A 12,422-nucleotide genomic window follows, 5' to 3' on the forward strand; every position below is an offset into this window, starting at 1 on the left:
GCATCACATTTTTAGGGGTAAAAATTTAGGCGAGAAAAGCATGTATTTTCAAGTGTATCTGAACAGGTTTTAACTCACCAGTCTACTTCTTTGTCAAAGTATCAGATCAACGTAGGAAAAGGACCCATGGATAATGAATTATCAAAATGTATCATATCAAGGGTACATTAACAAGATCCTCTAATAAACTATGCTCTGCACTGATGTCTTACTCTAGATATTTTGTCCCATGGTTTAACTGAATCCTGGCTGTAAATAGATCATTTAATTTGAGTAATACAGAGCTACTATATCTGTATATACAGTGGATCAAATAAAGTTGATTTGAAGTGTTCAGAATGAATAGAAAGCTAACAACAAAATCTGAAACGCTTGCTTTGTAAGGATGCACGCACTTTTGAGACGGCCCCTTACTTCAGCTTGTAATTTTGTGTCTCGTTACACAGGTTGCAAGTTTCAGTATCGGATCTTGAGATGAAAAATGTCAACCATGTAACATCAGTCAACCTTTGTTCTGCGTGGAATAAAAATCTGGTGAAAATTTCATATACTTAATGTTATCCTCAGTTTGTGCCTCTCATGTATTCTATATTACCTATATTTTAATTGATTAACAGAGGTTTAGAGTGCATTATCTGTTCATATCTGAATAATAGATTTGTATTTGAATACATCCTTACTTTGATCAATCACACAAGCAATTTTGTTTTATTGTAATAAAGAAACATCAGCAGGAAGTTTCAAATGAACAAATACATGACTAGTTTAAATTAGTCTGGTTTGTTGAAGAGAATCTAATGTGACAACATATAAAGTGTGTAGCTTAACAAATTCAACCTGGTTAACACTGTTAAGCTGTGTTCTTCCATCTCAGGACCAGAGATAACAAACCATGTTTAAAAAGAGGGCTTGTCTGTGGAGTCCTCCCTCCAGAGGTTTGTTCAGGCCTAGCAGTGTAGACCCCAACCCATAAGCCTCCTGCAGACACACCTGTAGAGGAGAGTATAAAGACCCTGTACTGAACTGAGTCAAACATCAAGCTTCAAGGAGTCTCTCCACAGCAGCTCTCCAGTGAAGCTCCACATCCTCCAGACCGACCCTGAAGATGAGTCCCTCTGCCAGCCTGCTGCTGCTGCTCCTGTTCGGCCTCTCTCAGGCACTTCCTCTCCAGGACGAAGGAGACAATGAAGAAAAAGACCCAGACAACATCGACATGACCACGAGGATTCTGACTGCCAACAACGGCAGCAATGAGATCCTGCTGGAAGGAGACCTGCTGGCTCCCAGAACCAGAAACGCCATCAAGTGCTATACCCAGAACTGCTTCTGGAAGAAAAGCTCCAACGGCCAGGTGAAGGTCCCCTACGTCGTGAGCAGTCAGTACACCAGCTCAGAGAAGCAGCTGATCAGCAACGCCTTGCAGGGCTTCCACGGCAAAACCTGTATCCGCTTCGTCCCCCGTACCAACGAGTATGACTACATTACGGTGGAGAACCAAGGAGGATGTTTCTCCTCGCTGGGCAAAGTGGGGGGCGTTCAGGTCCTCTCTCTCAGCAGGCCAGGCTGCCTCTACTACGGCATCGTCCAGCACGAGTTCAGCCACGCTCTGGGCTTCCAGCACGAACAGTGCAGAAGCGACCGTGACAGCTACATCAGGATCGTGTGGGAAAACATCAACCCTTCTCAGGCCTACAACTTCAACAAGCAGGACACCAACAACCTGAACACTCCCTATGACTACGGCTCCATCATGCACTATGACAAAACAGCCTTCTCCATCAACGGGAGAGCCACGATGGTCCCCATCCCCAACGCTAACGTCCAGATCGGCCAGAGGCAGGGCTTGTCCTCCTGGGACATCACAAGGATCAATAAGCTCTATGGCTGCTAGTAATGCTAAATGCTACAATTTCCCATTTTTCTGTTTCACTTTCTGTTATCAATCAAAAGCTAATGGAATCAATGCTAAACATTTTAGTTTTTTCATCATACTATTTCAAATGTTCAGATAACAGAATGCCTAAATTATCTGTAATAAAGGGAATGCAAAAATGACTGATTGCGGACTACTTATCTTTTCTCGACTTTGGGCCCTGCATCAATTTTACATGTGTACATATTAGCTAAAAGATGCGGCCACTGAGTAATAGGGGTGATTGCTCAATGATTGTTGAATATTTGTGCAAAATTAAGGCTAGAAAGAACGTCTTCCATTTCAAGGGACTGACACAAAAGCTGACTGGCCAAACAGTGAGAAAAATAGTCCAGATCCACAACATATATTATTCCACAAGAATCTTTATAAAATAAGTAAATATAATGCTCAAAACATACTGTAATAATCTCAATAATTAATTGGAACAATGTCACATTTAAAACACATTTTTGTAAAGCACACATTATTAGACACACTGCAACATACGTTTTCACATCTGGAATATAGTCTGGGATGCGATAACAAATATAGCCTACATGAATACAATATATCCCATTCTGGCCCAGCTCTGAGATATTATTTGCAGCTAAATGATTTTCTTGAGAGTAGTGGGCTGTGATACAACTTCAAGGAGATTTGTAGCAAAAATCTATGTTTTAAACTGTAGAGCACACTCACAAGTTATTGCAACATCTCTAACTAATGAGATTAACTCACCAGTCAACTTCTTTGTCAAAGTGTCAGATCAATGTAGGAAAAGGACCCTCTGATAATGTATAATCATAATGTATCATATCAAGGGTACATTAACAAGATCCTCTAATAAACTATGCTCTGCACTGATGTCTTACTCTAGATATTTTGTCCCATGGTTTAACTGAATCCTGGCTGTGAAGAGATGATGTAATTTGAGTAATACAAAGCTACTATATCTGTATATACAATGGATCAAATAAAGTTGATTTGAAGTGTTCAGAATGAATAGAAAGCTAACAACAATATCTGAAAAGCTTGCTTTGTAATGACGCACGCACTTTTGAGACGGCCCCTTGTCAACCATGTAACATCAGTCAACCTTTGTTCTGCGTGGAATAAAAAATCTGGTGAAAACTTCATATACTTAATGTTATCCTCAGTTTGTGCTTCTCATGTATTCTATATTACCTATATTTTAATTGATTAACAGAGGTGTATAATTTTATACTGTTCAACAAAATAACAGATTTCTGGAAACACCAACAGCAACAGATGTTGAATATGACCTTCTGGATTGGTTAGCCATGCTAGCAGCGTGTCTCTAGGGATGATAATGTCAATCACTTCGGTCCGGTCAAGTTTGTACAGACATTCGTGGTCCCAAGAGGATAATTCCTACTAAGATTGGGGATCCCTCCCCTGGCATGTAGCTCTACTAGCAGTTCAAAGCTGCCCCTCATCCTGTGAAATATCTCAATATCTACTTGATGGATTGGCTCAAAATTATGTACACACATTTATCGTTCCCAGAGATGAATCCTACTGACTTTGGTGAACCCTTTGATCTTTCCTCGAGAGCCACCATGAGGTGGACATTCATGGTTTTGAGTGAAATGTCCTAACCAATATTGGATGGATTGCCATGACATCTGGTCTACACATTCACGTCCCCCTGAAGATCTATCGTCTTCGCTTTAATCGTCTTCTGGTAATTGCAAAGGTTAGCATGCTAACATGTTTAAAAATGAGCAAAAGTTATGAGTTTTTTAATATTCTTGTTGTTCATATTTGTTCAGAGTGCATTATCTTTTCATATTTGAATAATAGATTTGTATTTGAATACATCCTTACTTTGATCAATCATACAAGCAATTTTGTTTTATTGTAATGAAGAAACATCAGCAGGAAGTTTCAAATGAACAAATACATGACTAGTTTAAATGAGTCTGGTTTGTTGAAGAGAATCTAATGTGACAACATATGAAGTGTGTAGCTTAACAAATGCAACCTGGTTAACACTGTTAAGCTGTGTTCTTCCATCTCAGGACCAGAGATAACAAACCATGTTTAAAAAGAGGGCTTGTCTGTGGAGTCCTCCCTCCAGAGGTTTGTTCAGGCCTAGCAGTGTAGACCCCAACCCATAAGCCTCCTGCAGACACACCTGTAGAGGAGAGTACAAAGACCCTGGACTGAACTGAGTCAAACATCAAGCTTCAAGGAGTCTCTCCACAGCAGCTCTCCAGTGAAGCTCCACATCCTCCAGACCGACCCTGAAGATGAGACCCTCTACCAGCCTGCTGCTGCTGCTCCTGCTCGGCCTCTGTCAGGCACTTCCTTTCCAGGAGGAAGGAGGCAGAGAAGAAGAAAAAAAACCAGACCATGTTGACATGACCCCTAGGACTCTGACCTCCAGCGACGGCAGCGATGAGATCCGGCTGGAAGGAGACCTGCTGGCTCCCAAAACCAGAAAACCCACAACGTGTTGGTTCCCTGAACCGTCTGTGGAGGAAAGCCTCCAACGACTTGTTGAGGATCCTCTACACCCTGAGTGGTGAGTTAAGGTATCAACAACGCCATGCAGGCCTTTCACAGCAAGACTTGTAACCGCTTAGTCCCGCGTAAGAAGGACTACATCAGCGTGGAGAACCAAGCAGGATGTTCCTCCTCCCTGGGCAGAGTGGGAGGTCGTCAGGTGATCTCTCTCAACAGGCAGGTCTGCCTCTACTACGACATCATCCAGCACGAGGTCAACCACGCTCTGGGCTTCCAGCACGAACAGACCAGGAGCGCCCGCAGCAACTACTGTATGTACTTCAGGATCAAATGGAAGAACCTTAACCTGCAGATGGCCTACAACTCCTACAAGCAGTCCACCAACATCCAGAACATACCCCAGGGCTGCTCCTCCATCATGCACTATGGAAGAACAGTCTTCTTTATCAATGGGAAGAACTCCATAACCCCCATCCCCAACCCTAACATCCCAGATCGGCCAGAGGCAGGGTTGGTCCTCCTGGGACATCGTAATGATCAACACGCTCTATGGCTGCTAGTAATGTCATCAATCAAAAGATAATGTAAGCAATGGAATCAATACTTAATCTTTCAGGCTATTTTACCATTTGTTTTAAATATTCAGACAACAATAAATGTATGACTCCCCACATGCCTAAATTATCTGTAATAAAGGTAATACAAAATTACTGATTGCTAACTCGTTATTTGTCTCTACAATGCACACATTAGAACACACATGCAGTTACTGAGCAAATGGATTGATTGCTTAATGATTGTTGAATAATTGTGCACATTATCAGAAGTAGGAACCTCTACGACTTTAATTTCAAGAGACTGGAAAAGCTAATTATCCAAACAATAAGAACTATAGCCCAGACAAAAAAATAACGGCCAGGATGACAATATAACTATAATGTTGTACAATATGTATAAATTAAAAAATAAAGTGTTATTTACAATTGCAACAGAGTTTTGTTCACACAGATGGTTACACCAACAGTTATTCACTGTCAAAGTGACGTCAAAAAGAATGGCAGTCAATGGGATGCTAATGGCGACTGATGGCTTGGTAGCATTAAAATGGCGCCATGGGAGCTATGCTTAGCGAGGAGAGGCTTACCTCCTTGATTTAAAGAGCTAATGCTAAAGATGGTAAAAATGTCGAACAAGACACCCTCAACATTGTCATTGTGAACATACTAGCATGATCGCAGTACCAAATACCACCAAAATCCAAAATAGCCTCTATACTAAAGATAACGCATTTCAAGCAGCCCCAATGGTATGAAACAGTAAACACTTCCTGTCTCCTAAAGGGGCGTGGCCATGTTTGAAAGTGTAGTGAACGTCGTACATATATACTTTTGTGACTCTGGGGCGAAAGAATCGCTCACAATTTGTGTTTACGTTCACTTCTCCAATTGGAATCAAGAAACGCTAACCTGCCGCTGGTTTTCCAAAGAGGCGAAGCCGTGGCGGAGTCCACGTGACACAAGGACAGGAAACTAGTCTGGGTCCGGGTGTCTCGGTTCAAAACCGTCTCTAATGGAGCTGGACGGAGAACGTAGCTGTAGACTCTGAGCAGCTACAACAATCAAACCACAGTTGCTGTAGCTCTTACATTTTTTTTTACAATTCATCACCCAATCTTCTAGTGGAGAAACACAGTTTTCACATGATTTATGTTGCACACATTTGTCTCAGAGTTTGAGCTAAATATACAAATGTTGTGAGACTGGTCTACTACCAGCAAGCACCGTTCAGGTGATGTTGAGAAAAGCATGAATCTGAAACACCTCAGGTTTGCTGAATGCTTTGTCTGCCCTCCCGGATTTCCCACACTTTTAGTGATATTCAAATAATCGCCAAATGGGTTTAACAGGCCAGTCCAAGATTTCACAACGTACTGCACATAAACGTCTTACACATGAATACATCCAAATTAAGCATTAAACAAGAACAAACATCTAAACTCATCTACATGTCCAGTTTTCACTAAATTCCAATTATATTGGTAAGTTGTAATAATAACATCTCCTTATAGCGTCTGTGTGTGTTTGTACACATAATTTCATGCCCGTTATGTGAATGTGTTGGAGTGCACGGATTGGATGGATTGTCTGCCAATCTATGCCTCAGATTTGGGGCCAGATCCCAAGGCATCTAACAAGCCCCTGACGCGCACACACACACACACACACACACACACACACACACACAAACACACAACCCCTATCCAACTTCAACTTGGCAGCCATTTAAACAGAAGCAATCTTCCTCATCATTAGGCCGGCCACCTTCTGCGAGAGGACCAGGGGCAACGTGACCCCGGCCTGTGCCAGCATCACCCCCCCCCCCCATCACTCCCACTGCAGCAACACAGTCCAATAGTCATTGTTTTACCTAGTGCCATTTTCTGCTTGAATGTGCCCAGCAAGCATTTTACTGACAGGGATTTAAAGGTAGTGACCAAGGTTAACACCAACCTGGATGAGGACAAACACAAATGGCAGGGAAAAAACTACTTTGACAAGTATTTGCTAGGACCATATTTAGGTCATAACAGCATTAAAATGATGTTTTTTTGTCATTTTTGGTGGTGACATCAGTCAGGTTGGAAAAATATATCAGCAGACCATTCAACATTATGCATGGAACTGGATATCGATATTTGAAATCATTTCGGAGAGGAGTTAGGTCTGAGGAAGTGGTAGTCTGCAGGATTTCTTTTGGTGCAAACGGCTCATTGGCTTCCCACTGAATTTGTCACCTGTCAGTATTTGTCTAGAAAGCAAAGCATCTTTAAAATAAGATTTTCTTCTTAAGAGCTTCTCACTGAAAATGGAAAACAAAACACGTTGACAATTCAGTTTTTCATTCATGCTAATGCTGATAACTGAGCATCTTGATTTATTTATTTTTCCATCAAATTGAAAACGTGAATTTTCTTTACAACCTTTTAGGAGCTACTACATCGACAGTATGCACTCTTTACGTTTTGTTACATGAGTTATAATTAAGTGAGTTAGTCCAAACGCAGTGTAATAAATGATGAATGCTATAATCTCAGCTTAAGTCTGGATCTTTCCGCAGATCACCAGCAGGCTTAAATCCTTGTCCAGATCTCTCAGACATGCTCCCTGACAATCTGGGCCACTTTCCCAACATTCCCTCCACATTCCCTCCCCAGTTAGCTGCCAATCCCCAGACCACCTCCTCTTTAAAGGACACCCTTGCTTTTTATATATATATATATATATATATATATATATATATATATATATATATTTTTTTTTCCCCTTTTACATCATTTTTTTTTATCTTGACTCTCTTTCTTGCTCTGTCTCTCTTTCCTTTCCAGGGTGTCGTATATGTCCCTATGCTCAACTGAGAGAAGAAGGAAAAGAAAACACCACTGTTCATCATATTCCAACATCTCCCTTGGCGTTTCATTTGCCGCCAAGCAGAGTTTTGGGCCATTGCGTGTGTGTAGTGCAGGGCTTCTCCCAGTGCAGCAGTGGGATAACTATGTAACACAGAGCTCACACTGTGTTTAGTTTGGTCCTTTTTCCTTGAGGCTGTGTGCATTCATCTCCATGTACTATAGTCACTGTGCTGTCGCCTGGTTATAGCCGTATGACAACGCACTCCTGCACCCTCTCAGGCCAACTAATTATGGACTTTGATTATTCCCATTTTGTTTTACTGAGTGCGGCTCCGTCGCCAACAGGCGGGCCGGTAGAAAGGCCAGCACCATTGATTGTCTCAGTTTCGGGCCTAATTGAGCCAAATGGGAATGGCTGTTGCCAGAGTTCACTCTTCTCCAGTGTTTACATGCTGATCCACCAGAGAGACATTCATTACCGGCTCGCCGAAAACTCCTCTTGACACTCTCACACACACACACTCAAATATACACACACATTTTGTAGTCATATTGATACAGTGTTGATGTTCTCAGAGCTGTGCACATTCAGCCGGGCCCGCAGATACTGCTGGGAATGAGCGCTGTTTTGTAATGGTGCTCGGGTCATCACAGAATCATTATTTCTATCTCTGCTCCTTTCTGAACATCACAGTCTAAATGATTGCTACGGTTCAACCCACACTGGCATATAATTGCCATCAAGTGAGCTCGGTGTAGATTTGTTGTCTGATTAAGTCATTAAATGAAATCTATGCATGGGAAGTTGCTTTCAGGCATGTTAATTGTGGTCAAACTATTTGACATAACAGACAAAGAGCTTCTTTCAAAACGTGGCCCTAGACATGACTTTCAGGTTTTTCTTCGATTGCTTAAGCACTATTTTGAAAGCAGGAACTGGATTTTCAAAACACTACACACATTAGCACAACCGCAGACCCAATTAGCAGAACACCTCAGACCCTTGGCAAAATGAAACACTATACACTCATTTATAAAAACCAGATTTTCACACACACGTTTCATATGACTTAATTATAGCAACTCTACTCTGTGATTAGAGTACTATAAATTAAGTACACAGAGAAAGTACAAATATACAACAATTTCACCAAAGAATACACAGTGCTGACCTATTGCTATCATGTGAGGAAAATATCATTTATTTCTCTCCATATACCCAACTCAGTCAACATGGAAAATCACAAAAAACATGGAAAAAAACTACAGTAAGAAACAACACACAAAAATTGGAAAAATTGAAAATACATTACCGAAAATACTACACATTATCTCTTCGCCTAGCTGGATCTGGCCAGAGAATTTCATCAACTTCCCAGGTGCAAGACAACGTGGGTACAGCCGTCTTGAATGTTGTGACGAGGTGGGTTCGCTCACCACTTGCAGGGCCGCCAACTCTCACGCATCGGCCGTGAGACACACGCATTTGACTGGTTTTACACGCTCACACGCCGCACCCCCGATTTCTCACGCTAAAGCGTCAACCAGGTTGGTCAAATTTCTGAAAGATGAGTTTATCTATAGATCTACCTGTCTGAGCCACTCGTTATCGACTAGTATACAGCCTAAGCATTTCCTGTTTTATAGAAAATGGGTAGTCAGGGATGACATCACCGGGCCTAACCAAGTAGAGGGGTTTCTTGTGTATAGGAATGCTTATTTTGGTTGTTTTTGGTTATTATATAAAGAAGGTATGAATAACGCTGACCTGTTTTGTAGTCAGTAGGATAGGAGGGAACTGGGAACCAAGTTCCACAGGTTAAGAGATGGCTAGGTTTTAATGTTGTGAAGTAGGTCAACCTGATGTAGGATGGGATGGACTGAAGCAACTCTATATAAATAGTGGGATTTGTACTTCCGAGGAGAGAGGGAGGTGATGCTGTGCTGCTAGGAACACGTGCCTATTATTGCTATTATTAGTTTATTGTGCAATTGTTTTTAAGTTTTGAGTGTTTAATTATCCGTGTACTGCAGACCATGCAAATAAAATAACCACCTCTAGAAACGTACAATGTTTGAGTCTGCCTACCTACCATCTTCCTAGCGACTCCGGCCAACACCCCGCAAATGACGACTCCATCCTTGCACATCTGCGGTGTCACAGGCGTCCTCCATGGAGTGAATAAGGGCTACCTGAGCCTGGGGCCGGAGACCGTAAACCCTCCACCGCCATGCAGAGAACAACTCTGGGTTTAGAAACAGAGAGTATGGTGGAAGGTTTAGAACTGTAAACTGTGGCTGGTGTTAAAACCAGGTCTGGACCAGAGCAAAGCAGTGGAATGACACATTGTCCCAGGTGACAGTGTGTTGCATTTGGTGCACTTGGTTAACTGTAGTGGCGATGTTGTGCAATCGGTCCAACAATGCGAGAGTGTGAGGTGTGTTGTTGGGCCCATATTGGCATGACGGAGGAGGACCCCATCCTGTGTAATGACAGCGCGGAGGGTGATGTTACCCCTGCCTGGGACCTTGATTATAGCCCTCTGGCCAATGATATCTCTACCCCTCCTTCTTGCTTTTGTGAGGTTGAACCCTGCCTCATGTGTATACGGATACATGCCTGATTTCTTCAGCAACCTTCTGTAAAACTCTCTGAAATACAGTGAAAGACAAAGATTGTGTAGTTCAGGTTGGATCTAGTATATCTAGTATACAATATCATATTGTAATTTAATAACATAACATACAGTAATAGTGTATACAGGGTAGCAAAAGTCCTGATGTGGTTCATACAATAAGCAGCTGATTACTGTAGCTGTAGAGACATTTTCTTTTACCTGTCTCCTTGTCCAAATGTCCTTCTGACAGATGCCAAGGTTTGCTGAACTCTTACTCCCGCCTCCCTCAGCGTCCGTCCGTGGTTCCTGACATGGTCTACTAGTGTTGCGTGAATTTCATTTAATACATTTGGTCCTCTTCTTCTTTGAGCACATTCTCCTGCTTCAGTTCTTCCTCATCCTTGACCTCCACCTTAGCCTCTACCTCCGGCTGGGCCTCCGCCCTTTCCTCTTCCTCTCCCTCCTCCTCCTCCTCCTCCGGATTCCCCCTCTCACTCTCATTTTTCTTCTGACTAGTATTAACTCTGGCTGAAATGGCCATCGACTTTGTGAAAGCTGTGAAATCAAAGGTAGACAATAGATGTACTTTTATGTTATCTTTTAATTACAAAACTTCATTTTTCATTTACATTTTTCTTTTAGAAAACTCCCCATTCAGTGAGTCAAAGGTCAACAGATTGCGATTGGTCTGCACCCCAACATCATTTCCTGTAGTCTGGTGTTAAACTAACACACTGCCGGCACACGACAACTGTTTCAAAGCCTTCAGAGAGCACAGGGGGAGAAATATAAATCCTGTGAGATAAATCCATGCCACCAGCAAGCCTGTGACATCGACAGAAAGCCGTATTTCATACCGGGCTCTTTCATTGAGGTCGGATTATCAGGGAGAGTAAGTGATGCAACGGGAATACAATACTACCACTGCTTACATATGGATGATGTGATTAAGGTGCTATAAGCCAGGCTTTGACACTGACACACAATCCAGGTGGCAAGTGTATGTTTATGGCCTCCGTATCTATGTGAACACAGCGTGAATGTGAATGTCACACTCTGGCTGTGTGTCTTGCAGTCGCTATCTGATTCGATTGTCTTAAATTCTTGGAGGGAGAATGGCTGATAGTGGGTTGATGCATCAAGATAATTCACTTCACATCTCTTTGATAGACCTCTCCTCAACACAGTCATCGTTAAAATAAAAAATCCCTTTCATAAGGCCACCACAATGTTCATTATGTCATTATGTGGGAGTGCAACATTTCTTTTTCTTCTAATGGAATTGTTCTTCTTTGACTGACTTAGCAGCCATTAATTGAGTTGAGTGGAGACATATCAGCCAGCCGACTTTAGAACAGACCATTATCCTGTTGCGCTGTCCTCATAGAAAAGTGTGAACATTGACTCTGATAACCCGGTTGGCAAAGGCAGAAATGAAGAATTATCATACTACATGTCTCCGCTGCAATTGATAAAAGGACCTTTTTAAATGGGGGCGATTACTGTAACCATGTGCAATTTAACCTGATCGACTCAATAGGTGATGGGACTTTAATGCTAGAAAAACTCTGTCCACCTGGAAAGCTCAGGCCAATATTGATTATGGCAGCATTAAACATTTAAGTAATCACTGCACTTAGTTAAATGATTGTGTAATGAATAATAGATGAGATGGGAGGCGGACAGGGTAATAGATGGTCTGGGGAATCATATCTGACCATGTGGTATTCAGCCATGCTTCCATATCCACAAGGACACAGCCACTCTCTCACTCTACTGCCTCATGAATCACGGTGTTTACCTATAGGGACACTGTACACACACACACACACACACACACACACACACACACACACACGTTCAGGAATCATTGTGGAATCAATTCACATTACTCTTTTAGAATGCAGCACATTTCCCCCCTGAGTTAGACCACTGTTTTATGAAGTTTGCAGAGAAATTCTTTAACCAAAAACCCATAGTCTTTTCTATT

At 42.1% G+C, this 12,422-nt stretch overlaps 1 protein-coding gene and 1 pseudogene across 1 annotated transcript; both read left to right on the forward strand.

The window, feature by feature from the left end:
- The first annotated feature begins 1,013 nt into the window (after positions 1-1,013).
- Positions 1,014-1,906, forward strand: LOC117948693 (high choriolytic enzyme 1-like). Its single transcript, XM_034878450.1, has one exon. It carries the CDS (start codon positions 1,106-1,108, stop codon positions 1,889-1,891), a length of 786 nt encoding a protein of 261 aa, XP_034734341.1. The 5' UTR covers positions 1,014-1,105; the 3' UTR covers positions 1,892-1,906.
- A 2,038-nt stretch (positions 1,907-3,944) lies between these two features.
- LOC117945188 lies at positions 3,945-4,965 on the forward strand (annotated as a pseudogene).
- The last annotated feature ends 7,457 nt before the right edge of the window (positions 4,966-12,422 follow it).

Source organism: Etheostoma cragini, chromosome 1 (genome assembly GCF_013103735.1).
Source record: "Etheostoma cragini isolate CJK2018 chromosome 1, CSU_Ecrag_1.0, whole genome shotgun sequence".
Classification (NCBI taxonomy): Eukaryota; Metazoa; Chordata; class Actinopteri; order Perciformes; family Percidae; genus Etheostoma; species Etheostoma cragini.

What these genes read in the sequence shown, in the direction of transcription:
- LOC117948693 (XM_034878450.1), top strand. Translation starts at nt 1,106, where the DNA reads ATGAGTCCCTCTGCCAGCCTGCTGCTGCTGCTCCTGTTCGGCCTCTCT.